The following is a 15,819-nucleotide window of genomic DNA, read 5'->3' on the forward strand; positions in this document are numbered from 1 at the left end:
GCTCGCTCTCAGGGCCATCTCCAGATACGAGATTTGCCTAGGGCATCAGGTCCTCTCTGGACTGCTGATTGCCAGGGGGACCACCTGGGGCTTCGCTCCAAGAAGCTCTAACCCCAATCCTTCAGCAGGCAAAAGCCAGCGCAGAGGCATTTTGTCACTACACGGCAGTCACTGCTGTGGACGTGGCAGCAAAAGACTAAATTCATTTTTAAAATTACTGCCAAAGCCCCAGTGCTGCAGGTTTAACAACCCTTCTCCTCGTTAAAGTCTTTTTTCATTACTAATTTTTGACTTAAATGAGTGTTTTCCTTAACTTAAACAACATTGTAGTTAGAGTTGGAGAGATGACTCGTCAGGGAAGAGTGCTAGTTGTTCTTTTAGAGGACTGGAGTCTGGTCCAAGCACCCGTTTTCACTGGTTCAAAATCCACCTTCAGTTCTAACTCCAGGCAATCTAATGCCTTCTTCATCATGTAGGCACCTTGCACACGTGTGTACACAAACATACACATATTAATAGAAACAAAGTATGCATTTAAAAATAATTCTAAACATTCAAATTGTATAGAAATTAAGAACCCCTCTCTCACTTTACCTTTATTTGTCTCATCTCTAGAGATAGTGTAGTTCCTTAAAACAGTGTACTCTGTAACTTGTCGGTAGTTGCTCTCATGAAGTGCTCTGTGACTCTGATGCTTTTAACTGTTTGGAAGACTTTCAGGAACTTAAAGTTCCATTTAATTATTTTTAATTGTTCTCTGATAGTCCTTAGTGGATAAATAAATTGATTTATTAGTAGACTTATATTTTACTTTTTGCTGCTGGAAATAGCACCGAATAACTATCCTTTTGTTCATCTTTGTGTATATGTAGTGGTTTTTCTTGGGAATTGATTTAAGAATTGGAATTGCTGGACAGGAGAATCCAAATATAAACTTTGATGTCCCATAACAGTGCTAGTATACTTCTTTCCCAGCACCAGTGAGCTTTTCATTTTTCCTGACACTTGCTGGTAATGGTTAGAACTGGGTTGGCCTTTCTAAATTTTGCACACGTGATGGCATATTGTTTTAATCTGTACTTCTTGATTAGTAATAAGGGATAAAAGTTTTCTTATGCATGTAATCATTTTGTTTCTAGTGTGAGTCATCTGTTGTTAGTTACCTTCACTCATGTATCTATTTCGTCTTCTTTTGTATGTGTTTTTAAGGTGTTGGTTACCTTCCAGCACTAAGAATAATACTTGAAGTCAATTTTCTTTTTTTTCCTTTTTTCATATTTTTAAAAATTTTAAAACATTTTCATACATTACATTTTATTTGTATTCTTCCTTCCCAACTCCTTTCAGATGCTGCCTTCCAACTTCATGTTCTTCTCTCTCACAAAACAAAACACTAGCTCCATCCCCCTCCTAACACATAAAAAATATGGAGAGCAGTTTGTGTTGAACAGCAGGGTCTTTGTAGCCCATGCTGTCCTTGGACTCTCAGTGCCTCAGTCTCCTTAGTACCTTGTTTTGTGTGTAAGTAGTTGTTAAGGTTCCTAATGGATACATGTGCTGGGTGTGTATGAACATGTATACATGAATGTGTGAGCGCACCATGCCTGTCTGTGCTCTATGTGCTACCATTCAGTTCTGGAGCTTCGGGCAAGAGGCTGGAGGTTGAAAAACACAAACACACACAGACCTCTAGTCACTGGTAAGAAGCCCCTTATTCAATAGCACCACGGAAGCTTATATACCCAACAGTCAAGTGGGCCAACAGGTGAAAACCTTATCCTCTAATCCTCAAGGCAAGGCAACACGTGCTAGTGAAGCAGAGCTGGTAAACAACTTTGACACAGCCTTCAGTAACTCAAATCAGAAGAAAAGTAAAGATCTCTAGCAGGGAAGAGTTTAATTTGTGATGTGGCCATGTTAGAGGAAGACCTTGTTTTACAGAACCATCTTTATTATATTTTTAGATGGTTTGGATTTCTACTATTCTTCAAAACAACATGCTCAGAAGATGGTGGAGTTTCTTCAGGGTGTGGTTCCCTGCAGGTACGTTGTGAACCTAAATGTTTAAGTCCCTGGATCAGGGAATAGGACATATATAGGTCACATCTTTTCCTCAGGCTTAGATAACTACTTTGTTAAAATTAAAATTTTGCACGACTATTTAAACAGTCATGAAACATTGAGTTACCCATTTTATATTAGCCAAAGAGTGCTGAAGAATCTTTTGGTAGCTAAACCTAACTTCATAATAATGAGCACTGTAAGGCTGGGCTATAGAAGATGGAGAGAAGAGCTAGGACTTCAAGATGAGGGAAATTTTCACAGGCTGAGTTTATATTGAAAAATGAGATTAGCAGGAACATTAGTGTGGATTAGAGTGTAGTCATTCTGATGGAAGTTTGAGATGTTGTGGATAAAATTAGGCTTTGCCTTGTGTTCTAGTTTCATGTCTATTGCTGTGATAAATCCCCCTGACAGAAAGCAGCTTACGAGAGAGGGTTTATTAAGCTTCCAGTTGTTACAGTTCATATCATGGATAAATCAAATCAGTGAGTCATATCTCATCTAAGAGCAGAGAAATAGATGTGGACATGCCTGCCCACTTGCTTGATATTTCTTCTCAGCTAGATTTCTCTGTGCTCAAACAGTTCAGGGCCCTCTGCCTTGGACAGTGGTTCTCAATATTCCCAGTGCTGTGACTCTTTACTATAGTCCCTTATGCTTTGGTGACCCCAACTGTAAAGTTACTTCACTGTTATTCTTAACTGTAATTTTGCTATTGTTATGAATTATAATGTAAATATCTGGTATGCACAACCCACAGACTGAGACCTGCTGGCCTAGGGAATGTGCTACTGTGGGGCCAGGTCTTCCCATACCAGTTTACTCAATAAAGACAGCTCCCCACAGGCATGTTCATAGACCAGCCCGTCCTTCTCTGTACTTGATTCTAGGTTATGTCAGGTTGACGGTTAAAGCCAACCACACCATTAGGAAGCCGTGTGAAGACATTGGACTTTGATTTGATGAAAATTGATGTCCCTTTCTTTATACAAGGAAGGATCTGTCCCTTTCTATTAATAGTATTTTTTTTCTTAATAGATACAAAGCATCACAAAGATTGATCTCCCAAGATATCCATAGTAACACATACAATTACAAGAGCACTTTTTCTGTTGAAATTGTTCCAATATGCAAGGTACCTCTTTTTATGTAATTAATTCATGTCTGTAAGAGAATTGTAATTAATTGGTTATATATAATTTATTGCCTCTGGTTTCCTACTGGCTAAAAATTAAGAATAGCTTCCTTCAATGATTTTTGACATGCTCAGCTTTGTTTAAAAAAAATCCAAAATCTGTGTTTATAACTATGGGTTGGGATGCTCTTCATTTTGGTGTGTTATGATGGAAAGATTGGACTGGAGGATGGTTCATCCTTTCTAAAGTGCTTGCCGTGCAGACTCGATGGCTTGAGTTGGATCCCTGGAGCCCGGATAAAGAGAACCAGTTCCACAGAGCTGTCCTCTGGTGTTAACATGTATACTTGAATATGTGTGCGTGCACACATATACATACACACAAATTGATTGTAAAATTTTATAATCCAGTTTTATTAAAAGTTGGAATCTTGGGCTGGACGGTGGTGGCGCACGCCTTTAATCCCAGCTCTTGGGAGGCAGAGGCAGGCGGATCTTTGTGAGTTCGAGGCCAGCCTGGTCTACAAGAGCTAGTTCCAGGACAGGCTCCAAAACTACACAGAGAAATACTGTTTCAAAAAAATAAAAAGGGAATCTCAGTGGACATACAATAATTTCATCTATAAGAAATGGTAGTTAAAAAGATCAGTGAGCCACTTTGGACTATGTGTGGGTAAGATTTTTGTATATACACATTAGTGTTTGTATATATAGATGTATACATGTGGAGGCCAGAAGTCAGTTTTAGGTGTCTCCATAAATTGCTGTCCATTTTATTTCTTGAGATAGTTTCTCAGTGTACCTGGAGCCAACTAATTAGTCTGGATTAGCTGGCTAATGAGCCCCTGGAATCTGTGTGTCTCTACTTCGCCACTTCCAGGCTTACAACTTTTTTTTACCTTAGTGCTGAGAATCTGTATTCGACTTCTGCTGTCTTTCTAGCCTGGCCAACAGGATTTTGACTACAATATTAATGGAAATGAAATCATAGAATCGTCTTTACTGTAAACATTTCAATAAAACATTTAAAACATACATTATCATTTCATTTAAATGTACTAAGATAAAGCACTTTTAAAAAAATAAATGAGTAGGGCTGGAGAGATGGCTCAGAAGTTAAGAGCACTGCCTGCTCTTCCAAAGGTCCTGAGTTCAATCCCGGCAACCACATGGTGACTCACAACCATCTATAATGAGGTCTGGTGCCCTCTTCTGGCCTGCAGGCATACATACAAACAGAATATTGTATCCATAATAAATAAATATTTAAAAAAATAAATGAGTAAAATCCAACAAATAGCTTGGTGTGGTGGCACTTGCCTTTAATCTCTGTATTTGGGAGGCAGAGGCAAGCAGATCTCTATGAATTTAAGGTGGCTAGTCTACATAGTGACAAATGGGCTCAACTTAAGAATATACAGAGTGTTTCCATTTCTCTAATGTGTAACTTTTATCTGCAGGTCCTTTATTGGCCCAAGATGAAAAATAATGTTGTGGAGCCAGGCGTGGTAGTGTCCTCTAGGCAGAATCAGACTTGATAATTCTTGACTGGCCCATCCACAAATTCAGACAGACAGTTTTGTCAGGTTTACTAATGAGTGTTTCTCAAAGGCAGCTGAGAATTGCCTTGTTTTAAATGTTACTTTTTTTTTTTTTTTTTTTTTTTTTTGTCTAGGATAATGTTGTCTGCCTATCACCAAAACTGGCGCAGAGTCTTGGAAATATGAGCCAGATATGTATTTGTATTCGAGTAACTAGTGCCATCCATCTCATAGACCCGAACACCCTACAAGGTAAGCTTTGGAACAGCTTTGTCCTCTGTGGTAACAGTAACAGTAATCACTCACGGCCTTTATATTGATCATTCCCCCATACTCTTTTTTTTTTTTGAGACAAGGTCTCATGTAGCCTAGACTGTCCTTAAACTCTACATGTATTCAAAGATGGCCTTCAGTGCCTGAGCCTCTTCCCTCCACATCCCCAGGATCACAGAGGTGTGCCCTGAAACCAGGTTACGTGCTAAGCATCTGCTAAGTGAGCTGCATCCCCAGTCCCAAATGTTACTCTTGATAATATTATTTTGGAAGACTAATAGTTAAGTTTAGTACTTTTAAATACTGGAATTAGCTGGGTGGTGGTGGCGCACACTTTTAATCCCAGCACTTGGGGGGCAGAGGCAAGTTGATCTCTGTGAGTTCGAGTCCAGCCTGGTCTACAGAGTGAGTGCCAGGACAGGCTCCAAAGCTACATAGAGAAACCCTGTCTTACAAAAACAAAACAAAACAATACAGGCATTATAGAGCTTTTTGTTACTCTCTTTCTGTTTTAAAGAAACTTTACTGTGAACTTGTAGATAGTTCAGTTTTACACATTTTCTGAAAATTTTCTGACTCGTATAATTTTGGTGACTAAGTCTTTTTGCCACATGTCTGTTTGCTCGCACATTTGTGCCTGTTAGGCAGAGATTCTGCTGCTAAACTATATGTCTAGCCTGCAAGTTTTAGTTTTTGAACAAGTATTTTAAATTTTGGGATATTTGAGCTGTGATCCAGTGAGGTACCTAGTTTAAGTAGGAATTTTAACTTTTTACCATTATTATGGGTCATTTTTAGTATATCTTTATAGAAATAATTTTTTTTAAGAAAGGAAGACTGCATAGTAATAGTCTTGATATTTGTCTCAATCTTTTTCTTTAGTTTCTTATAAGCTTTCTGTATTTTGGTACTTTTCAGGAACTCATTGATTGTATTATCTGCTAAGGTCTGTTTGCAGTAATAGGGCAGGGTGGGCATTCTTCCCTGTCACATAAAAGTAGGCTTTATGGCTTTTAACTTGAGCAGCTATGATGACCAGTAGTTTTCTATAATGAGACGTCACCATAAAACTGATTGAATTTGTTGTGTGGTATTCTGCTTACATAATTATGATGTAAATATCTTTTTTTTTTGAAAATTTTTTTCCATTCAAAAATTTACACTTCCTCCCCTCCTTCCATTCCCCTTCCGCTCCCCCACTCAACCTCCTCCCTCCCTCTCCCTGCTTAAGAGTGCAGGGAACCCTGCCCTGTGGGAAGTCCAAGGCCCTCCCCCTACATCCAGGCCTAGGAAGCTGTGCATCTAAATAGACTAGGGTCCCAAAAAGCCAGAACATGCAGTGGAAACAAGTCCCAGTGCCTTTATCAATGGCTTCTCAGTCAGCCCCCCTTGTCAGCCACATTCAGAGAGTCTAGTTTATCTTATGTTCGTTCAATCCCGGTCCAGCTGGCTTTGGTGAGCTCCCCTTAGAACAGGCACACAATATAAATAACTTTTGACAGGCACACAATATAAATGACTTTTGACACCTGATACTTGGCTTGTGCCGTGGGAGGTTTGGAGCTCATATATGGAAATGAGCAATGACTTAGAGTGGTTTGACTTCTGTTCCTGTTGGCCTGATTCTTCCTGTTGTTATAAACATCCTTCTGGTTAACACGTTTGATGACTTAGACATTTGTCAGTCATCTTGTTTTTATGCTTGTTCTTAGTTGCTGATATTGATGGAAACACGTTCTGGAGCCACCCTTTCAATAGTTTATGCCACCCTAAACAACTCGAAGAGTTTATTGTGATGGAATGCAGCATAGTCCGAGATCTGAAACGAAGTGCCGGGGCTGGAGTCCTATCAAAAAAAGTAAGCAGCATCTGCCCATTCTTACTCTTAAAAGTTTTTGGTTTTCGATTGTTAGTGATTATAAAATGTGGAGTCCAGATAAAGAAATACACCGTGAGGTTAGCTGTGAGGGCCAGAGGCATCACTCAGCAGGTAAAAGTGAAGTCTTGCGACCCGAGTCGGGTCCCTGAAACCCACTCTACAAAGTTTTCCTCTGGTCTCCAGGTGCTGTGGCATATGCCAGCACCCTGTCTTAGACACACAGACACACAAATAAGAAATACAATTCTTTTAAAACAGAGTTGTCATCACTGGGTCTGGTAGAGCATCCCTTTAATCCCAGCACTCAGAAGGCGGAAGAATTTGGATCTCTGAGTTTGAGCCAGCCTTGTTTGTATGTCAGTTACCAGGGCTGCATACTGAGACACATGCTGACTTACTGTCTCACAAAAAATGAAATTGAATGGATCATTGTGGTGAAGGTTGCTGAAGTATAGTCTAAGTGAATTTTCTTCTTTTTGTATTGGGAAAAAGGCTTTTTTTCTATTTTTATTTTAAAAAATTCATTGCTCATATTTATTTTGGTGAGAGAGAACCAAATGGACAATTAAATTTCTGAATCGTTACTGAATATGAAATCATTCATACTTTTTTATACAACGTAGAACTCCTTTGAGGCAATCAGTTTATCACTATGAGAACATTTGGTCCACATTCAGATTCCTTCCTTTGTCTCAGAAGTTTGCTCAGACTAGCATCTAGGTGGGAAGCACACATTAAACTATGTGAATATTGTAGTTCTTAAATCTTTTCTTCAGTGATAATGCTTTCCTGTCTTGTTATGATACCAACTTCTTAAACAGAAAGAGCACATACCTTGTAGAATATACTACCTTCTAGGTCTCTATTCCTGTTTGATTGTAGTGCCAATATAACTTGATTTTATTGTCTTTCTCTAAATTAGAAGAGCACCTGCGTTTTGACAAACATGTTTTTATGGGACTATTTCAGAGATGAGTGTACTTTTAGACTGTATTTGGGGAGGAGAGAGGCTGTTCATGTGTACATGTGTACCTGTAGAAGTCAGGACAACTTGAAGGAGCTGCATCTGAGCATCAGACTCACATCATTAGACTTGGTGGCGATCCTTGTTGTCCACTGAGCTCTCTCTCCAGCCCAGAGTGTGTGTGTGGGAGTGGGGGCTCACTGTTAGTGTGCTGGTGCCATTTGTAGGTTTTCTGAACTCTTGGTTAATTTGTTTGTTTTTAAGTCTTGGGTCTCACAGGCATTTGCTTGAACTGTTTTCTGGCTTTATGATCCTTTTACCCTTCCAGTTACTTCTGTGCTCACTCTGAGTTAACCAGTCTCTCTGAAGCCATTTCCTTTGAAAGAGCTGTATATGTATGTTGCATATTTGTTTTTTCAGGGTAATATTAATGTTGTATACAAGTTTTGCATTGTTTTTATGGTTTCCTTTGAAGACATTTTATATACAGGGTTTTAGAATTCTGGAAAGTAGAAGGCAGTTCTAAGTGCATATTGAATAAGAAAAAAGTCAATTTTATATTTAATTTTTTTCATGAAATGAGTCTTGAATTGTTCTGTTACTGACTCTTTTTTTCTTTTCTGCTAAGCACACCCTTGGGGAGGTCTGGATCCAGAAGACATCTGAAATGGACACAGATAAACAGTATTTTTGTCGGACTCACTTGGGACATCTTTTAAATCCTGGAGACCTGGTGCTGGGGTTTGTTTTATTTTGTCGTGTTTTAACTTGCCAGGTAGCATTGCAAGTTTTCTTCATAAGTCAATAAAATACTAAACTTGTTAATTTCAAAAAAAGATTTAAGAGGTCCTAAGAGCCTTCTAGCTTATTTTATTATTGATAACTATGAAACCATGTATTGGACAAAAGCCAATAGTAGTTCCATTTGGGCCATCATCTGAGTCAGTTATTCAAAGATTTTGGTAATTAAATACTGAATTTATATAGTTTCAATATTTATAGCTTTTTAATGGTGTAGTGGGTTGTTTAGGTGACTGTGAAAATGCTTCACTTTTTGGAAATAACCAGGGCTGAAGAGATGGCTCAGAGGTTGTGTGTACTGCTCTTACAGAGGACCCAGGTTCAATAATTCCTAGTCCTCCTATCAGGTAGGTCACAACTATTAGTAGCTCCAATTTTAAGGGAGCTGATGCTTCTGACTTCTAGGCACTTGCATGTATATAGTGTACGTAAATGCATGCAGGCACATACACATAATAAATAAATCAATAAAACAACAGCTCTTTATGTCAGACAGCACCCATAAAAGTAAGTAACTATGTCTGCATCTGAGCTCGTTAGTGTCCTCTAGACATGGGCTTTGTTCTAGCAGTTTGAGCTCCGTTTATAAGAGAATGAGAGGTTGTTGCTTGTTTTATAAACTTGCAGATTCAGTTGCATTAAGGCTGAAATTAAGGCTGCTGTGTCACTCCATCTTGTCCTTAACAAAGGGGACACAAGGGACAGTGACAGACTCAGTGTACAGTGTACCTGTCTGCAGAGAAGCATGTTCCCCACATAGCATATTTCAGAACTGTTATTTACTATTTAAAAATTTTAAGTGTATCTTTTTCTTGTATGAGTGTATGTGCCTGGTGCCTACAGGCTGGGAGAGGATGTTGGATCCCCAGGAATTGGAGTTAAAATGGTTGTAAGCTGCCATGTGGTGCTGAGAATTGAACCTAAGTCTTCTGAAAGAGCAGCCAGTGCTCTTAACCACTAACCACTGAGCCATCACTCCAGCCCAAAATTTCAAAACTTAAAATGAGGAGCATTTAAAAATCTTCTACTTAGATAGGTGTGTGTGTGTGTGTGTGTGTGTCCATATATAGAGATGATATATATATAAAACAGAATTGTACACAAGGATACTTATTAAACTCTTCACTGTTTACATTTCAGATTTGATTTGGCCAACTGTAACTTAAATGATGAGCATGTTAACAAAATGAAGTCAGATAGAGTTCCAGATGTGGTAAGGCTTTAGGGTTTTGTGTTTTTTTGTTTTGTTTTGTTTGTTCTTTTTCCTTCTTTCCTTTTTTTTTTTTTTTCCTGTGTTAAAGAGGATTGATAAGATTCTGAGGATTTATTCAGGGTACCCCTACCTCCAATAATCAGATTTTCATTTTCTTAGCAAAACACTTGATCCTGCCTGACCTGGTGGCACATGCTTATAATCTTAGGTGTACAGGAGGCTGATCTGAGAGGATCACAAGTTCAAGACCTGTCTGGGCTAGAGAGTGAGTCTGAGTGAATTTAAGACTGGATTGGGAAACTTAATGAGACCCTGTCTCAATAGAACAGAAATGAACCAGAGGACTGGGGACATTACTTGGTGACAAAGGGCTTGCCTATCATGCAGAATGCCCTAGCTTCAGTCTGCCAGTGCTGCTGATAGAGTGAAAGTGAGTTTGCACCTGGAAATGGAGACCTCTAAATTTTATTCAGGCTCACTCTTATGTTAGCCTCAGCTTTTTTTTTTTTTTTTTTTTTTGGTTTTTCGAGACAGGGTTTCTCTGTGGTTTTGGAGCCTGTCCTGGAACTAGCTCTGTAGACCAGGCTGGTCTCGAACTCACAGAGATCCGCCTGCATCTGCCTCCCGAGTGCTGGGATTAAAGGCGTGCGCCACCACCGCCCGGCTCTCAGCTTATTTTGTGTATTTTCTCAGCTTCACAGGACATTTAGAATTAAGTCCATTATTAACTATTAAATACAAATTAAAATTGAAAATAATCTTCATAGTGTCAACTCTTGGAGACAGACTTTTACTTTGGAAAAATGTAGAGATGTGTCGTGGTGAGTTTAAAGTTCATAAGCAGCAGTAGAGGATAGGACCCTGCTCCACTTGGTTAGTCTTTTCAGAATAAACATGAATTTCTTTAACTCTGAGCAAAAATGGAGTCCTGGTGATAGGAGGTTCCTATCTCATCTGGCTGTTCTTCAGTTGGTGACAGAAAAGAATTGGGTATGTGTTGTGGGAGCTCCTTCAGCCAATAGCTGCTGAGATACCAACCCACTGGGGCGTGGTCTCTCTCCCTTTAAAAAAGCGGCCACTTCCCTCTGCTCTCTGGTTTCCGGCTCCTCTTCCGGCAACTAGGCTCCCTTCCTGATTGAGCAGAGGGCTGTTGTCTGGGACGGTGATCTGTAAGTTTTTCCCCTTTAAAAAAATAGCTTCTCCATTGGTTATAATTCCAAACTGGTGTGGGATTGTATGGGTCAGAGTGGGTATTTATTGTTTAGATTTATTGTTTGATCTGATGTGTGTGAGTGTCTTGTTGGCATGTGTCAGTATCCACCATGTGTGAACAGTGCTGGTGGATGTCAGAGAGGGTGTCAGATCCCCTGGAACTGGAGTTACACATGGTTGTGAGTGAGTGCTGGGAACTGAATTCAGGTCTTCCTCAAGAGCAGCAAGTGCTCTTAACTACTCAGCCATCTCACCAGCTGCAGGATGGGCTCACGAGGAGATCACTAGTCATCTCAAAATTTTTCCGTTTTCTAAGATTTTCACTATATAATTATTAAATGTTATAAAATTCACATAAATTTTGTTAGTGCTTATTACTGTGAAAAAAATGAAGTATCTGTAATGTTTCAAAATGTGCTATATGAATGGTAACTGAAAAAATATAATAAAAACAATGCAAGTTTTTGGCATTAAAAATTTAGCATTTAGTCATTTGAAATTTTCACAGTTAGATAAATAATGCTCAAATGCATACTCATGAATACATAGTAAAAGTTTTAGACATCCTCTTGACACCTTTCTCCTGAAGTGTAACAACGGCCAACAATTGGACTCCCTGGCATCCCAAAGTTTTGAATGTTTCCCCTACTGTGTGTCTCTTTGATGTAACTGCAGATATTTCTGTTACAGGTGTTAATTAAGAAGAGCTATGACCGTACCAAACGCCAGCGCCGTAGAAACTGGAAGCTGAAAGAGCTTGCGAGGGACAGAGAAGACATGGACACAGATGATGAAAGGTACTGCTTTCCTTAAGCTTGGGAGCTGTTTCAAGGGAAACCCTTGGAAGGTAGGCTTACGTTGTAAAGAAGTTGCTGTTACCTAACAGATTTTTCCTTTTTTTTTCTTTTTTTCTTGATATTTATTGAGCTCTACATTTTTCTCTGCTCCCCTCCCTGCCTCTCCCTTACTCCCTTCCCTAAGTCCCCATGCTCCCAATTTACTTAGGACATATTGTCGTTTTCTACTTCCCATGTAGATTAGATCTATGTAAGTCTCTCTTAGGGTCCTCGTTGTCTAAGTTCTCTGAGATTGTGGTTTGTAGGCTGATTTTCCTTGCTTTATGTTTAAAAACCACCTATGAGTGAGTACATGTGATAATTGTCTTTCTGTGTCTGGGTTCCCTCACTCAAAATAATGTTTCTAGCTCCATTTTCCTGCAAAATTCAAGATGTTATTTTTTCTGCTGTGTAGTACTCCATTGTGTAAATATACCACATTTTCCTTATCCATTCTTCAGTTGAGGGACATTTTAGATTCCTCAGTTGAGAGTTCTCTGTTTAGGTCTGTACTTCATTTTTTTTTTTTTTATTGGATTATGTGTTCTTTTGGTATCCAATTTCTTGAGTTCTTTGTATAATTTGGAGATCAGGCCTCTGTCTGATGTAGGGTTACTGAAGATCTTTTCCCATTCTGTAGGCTGTCATTTTGTCTTGTTGACCATGTCCTTTGCTTTACAGAAGATTTTCAGTTTCAGGCCAATAGATCTTTGTACTCAAATTAACTTAGGAAGAGAAAGTTATGAATGGAATCTACTTAGGAGAATCCATAAAGGAATAAAATATTATACAACCTCAATAATCATTTTCTGAGTGATTATCTTTTATAATTGCAGTGTTAATAAAAATAATTTAGTTTAAAAAGTTCAAGTATAAGCCGGGCGGTGGTGGTGCACGCCTTTAATTCTTGATGATGATAAAAAACATTGAAAAAAAAAAGAAGAGTTTATATTACTGGGAATCAATAATTCATTAAATTCATGATGTGATTTAAAAATACATACATATGTAGCATGTTATACTGTTTAGTAGTACATACTTAACTGTTTCAGCTGTAGTCTTAGCCTGGTGATATGACTCAGCAGCTAAAGACTCAAGCCCCTAGAACCAACATAAAAACTGAAGAGCAGGAAAGATGACTGCTGTAGTTGAGAATGCTTCCTGCTCTGTCAGAAAACTCAAGTTCAGTGCCCAGCACCCACATGGGGTGGCCATGGCTCCATAGCATCCAGTGCTCTACGGGTACCCTCACACTTCTGGCATACACACAAATACATGCACACGCACGCATAAATAAAAATAAATCATTAAGTCACAAAACAGAACACCCCAAATTTAACTCTAGTCACTTGTCCCTGGGAATTGATTTGTGTGGTAGAATGGAGGTGAGAGGTATCTTTTCATTGTCTTGAATTTAACATCACTTTAATATTCAGCAGTTATATAATATTGTAAGGAAATTTGTTTCCCAGCCTACCTACTTAATTAGCAGCCATATTTCAATTTTGCAAATACTGTAATACTTGAGACAGTGCTCAAAGTTTCTTTTTCTTGCAGGCAATATCAAGATTTCCTTGAAGATCTTGAAGAAGATGAGGCAATTAGAAAAAATGTCAACATTTACAGAGGTTAGTGTTTTAGGTGTATTGAAGTCATGTTGTAGATAGTATCTGTGAGGATATTTTAAACTTACTTTTTATAAGTGACTTTTATTTGTCTTATAAACTGCTGTAGTCGGGCTTTTACCTACAGATAATTAAGGAACAGTAAAATTTCCTAAATATTGTTTGTTGTATACATAATGAAGCAATTGTTATCTGAGCCTGATTCCTTAAGTTGCTAGCTCTTGCATATTTAGTTTATTTAGTATTTGAAAGCCTGCTGTAGTTAAGAGCTGAGAGCCTTAGTTAGTGCTGATGATTGTAGGGATAGTGGTTTGTGCATGTCCATACTTGTACATGTGAAATATCACCTCCTTCCTTAGACTCCACCATCCCTGTGGAGAGTGACACGGACGATGAAGGAGCCCCTCGAATTAGTCTGGCTGAGATGATTGAAGACCTTCATATTTCCCAAGATGCCACTGGTGAAGAAGGTGCATCAATGATGTCATGATGAGCCATGGTATATGCTGTTTGTGTGTCTGTGACCTCAGAAGTCAGCAAAATGATCATCATTGCATAGTACATGCATTCCTTTGAATTTTGAGAGGAGAATTTGATCCTAAGTTGAATATATGACTATTTTGATTGTTCACTTACAGTATTGAAAGGTTTCATAGTTTGATGGTTAGAAAAAGCGCTGAGATGGAATGTAGTTGTTACTGATACTGAGGCATCTAATGCAGTTTTATCAGAGGAGCCGTAGTGGTTTTACTATTTTAGTGCTGGATTCAAAGATAAAGTTAGGATTCTTTGGATATTAACCAAATATTAGAATATAAGCCAACCTCTTACATTTGTTTTATGTTAATTGCTTTGGCCCACTTTAAATCACTTTCATATCCTTGGGGTAGGGAAATGAAAGTTCAGTTTATCACAGGACAACTGGGAAGTTAATCATTTTATTTCTACATAGAATTAGTATCCTTACCCCTTTTCTCCCTTCCTGGGTTTAAACTCAAGGCTTGTACTTGCAAAGTTGCTGTCCAGTCATTAAGCTATAACTTTAGCTTTATAAAAAAAACTTAACTGAGGGTTATTTTAATTTTTATTTCAGTAGACTAAAATGTATTTAAATGTGTGTAGGTTTGTATGGAGCACAGATCAGTTTTACAGGTTAAATAACAATTTGATTTGTATTCTACTTTGGACAGCAACTTAGGGTGATAGCTTGCTTTTATTATAAAAATGTCTGTCCCTTGTATCAATGATATAATTTTTAAATTCGGGGTTTCAAGTTGAGAATAAAGACTATTTTTTCTGTCCACTTCTGCCATTGAACATAATGCACCACCGTCAGCAAGAATGATTGTAGATGATGGAAGACTACTTCTTAGTCAAGTAGCTTGCTAAGGAAAATGTTGTATTAAACCAAGAGTAATGCCTTCCATATTCCGAAAGAAGAGTGTTGCTCGGGTTTAAGCATTTTGAAAATGAATTTTTATAACCTTGTTCCTACAAGATTTGGTAAATTCACCTCACTGAATGTTCTTTACTTAGTCTGTATGTACCATTAAGAGTGAACTGTTTTTTAAGACTGGACTCCCTGGTTTTTGAAGTTAGGAGTAAAGGCCCAAACATCCTCCAGTCCTTCATTTTTATATGTGTATTCATTTAAAAAGCATGTTCTGTCCTGGTGGTAGACTGATGGGGATGGCAGTTTGAGCATGACCATAGCAAGTTCTCACTTGTGTTACCACTGGTTGATTTATCAAAAATTTAAGGCAGTATTCATGCCCTTTTCTAAAGTGAAGTTGTTATATACTTAATGTGATTTTCCCACTTAAAAAATTTAGTTTCCCTCTAACCTTAGTCTTTCTTGAATAAAGGTATCCAAGAGCTTGCAGAGTCAAGTAGCTTGCTAAGTCTACCATTTCTGTGAGTCCCATGGTACTCTACTGTTCAGGTTGATAGTGGTTGGGAAGCTAATCTTCCCAACCAAGAAGTTGTTTATAGTCAGCTTTGTAAATTCTGTGATTATCATTGTATATAATGGAACACACATTTGAAAGCTGTTCCTTTCTTGTCAGAAGTCTGATGAGCAAGGAAGAAGATGAGGGAGAGTTGCTTCTGCAATTGAGATGTTCAGCAGAGTCAAGCTAATATCTTGCCAGAGTCTGGGGACTCCAGGGCGTGCTTCCTTAGTTGGTGTGAGTCAAGGTCTGTTGAAATAAGAGCGGTGGGGCTGCGTCCCCAACACCCCGGCCACTCGGCTAGCTTATGCCCGAAATAACAACACG

At 38.5% G+C, this 15,819-nt stretch overlaps 1 protein-coding gene across 8 annotated transcripts in view; it reads left to right on the forward strand.

The window, feature by feature from the left end:
* Nmd3 (NMD3 ribosome export adaptor) overlaps nt 1-15,819 on the forward strand; it is a 96,559-nt gene that overhangs the window by 29,384 nt on the left and 51,356 nt on the right. For 6 of the 8 annotated variants that reach the window (XM_050147421.1, XM_050147426.1, XM_050147420.1 and 3 more), the window contains 9 exons: nt 1,965-2,043; nt 3,103-3,199; nt 4,875-4,992; nt 6,726-6,871; nt 8,485-8,597; nt 9,798-9,870; nt 11,773-11,879; nt 13,476-13,546; nt 13,903-15,432. In XM_050147421.1, coding sequence (XP_050003378.1) covers nt 1,965-2,043; nt 3,103-3,199; nt 4,875-4,992; nt 6,726-6,871; nt 8,485-8,597; nt 9,798-9,870; nt 11,773-11,879; nt 13,476-13,546; nt 13,903-14,033 — 935 coding nt within the window. In that variant the 3' untranslated portion in view covers nt 14,034-15,432. Of the gene's footprint in view, nt 1-1,964; nt 2,044-3,102; nt 3,200-4,874; nt 4,993-6,725; nt 6,872-8,484; nt 8,598-9,797; nt 9,871-11,772; nt 11,880-13,475; nt 13,547-13,902; nt 15,433-15,609; nt 15,740-15,819 lie in introns of those variants that run through there. The other 2 variants (XR_007592739.1, XM_050147425.1) reach the window with 2 other exon arrangements.

Source organism: Alexandromys fortis, unplaced genomic scaffold (assembly GCF_014885135.2).
Source record: "Alexandromys fortis isolate MF-2015 unplaced genomic scaffold, M_Fortis_MF-2015_v1.1 scaffold_53, whole genome shotgun sequence".
Taxonomy (NCBI): Eukaryota; Metazoa; Chordata; class Mammalia; order Rodentia; family Cricetidae; genus Alexandromys; species Alexandromys fortis.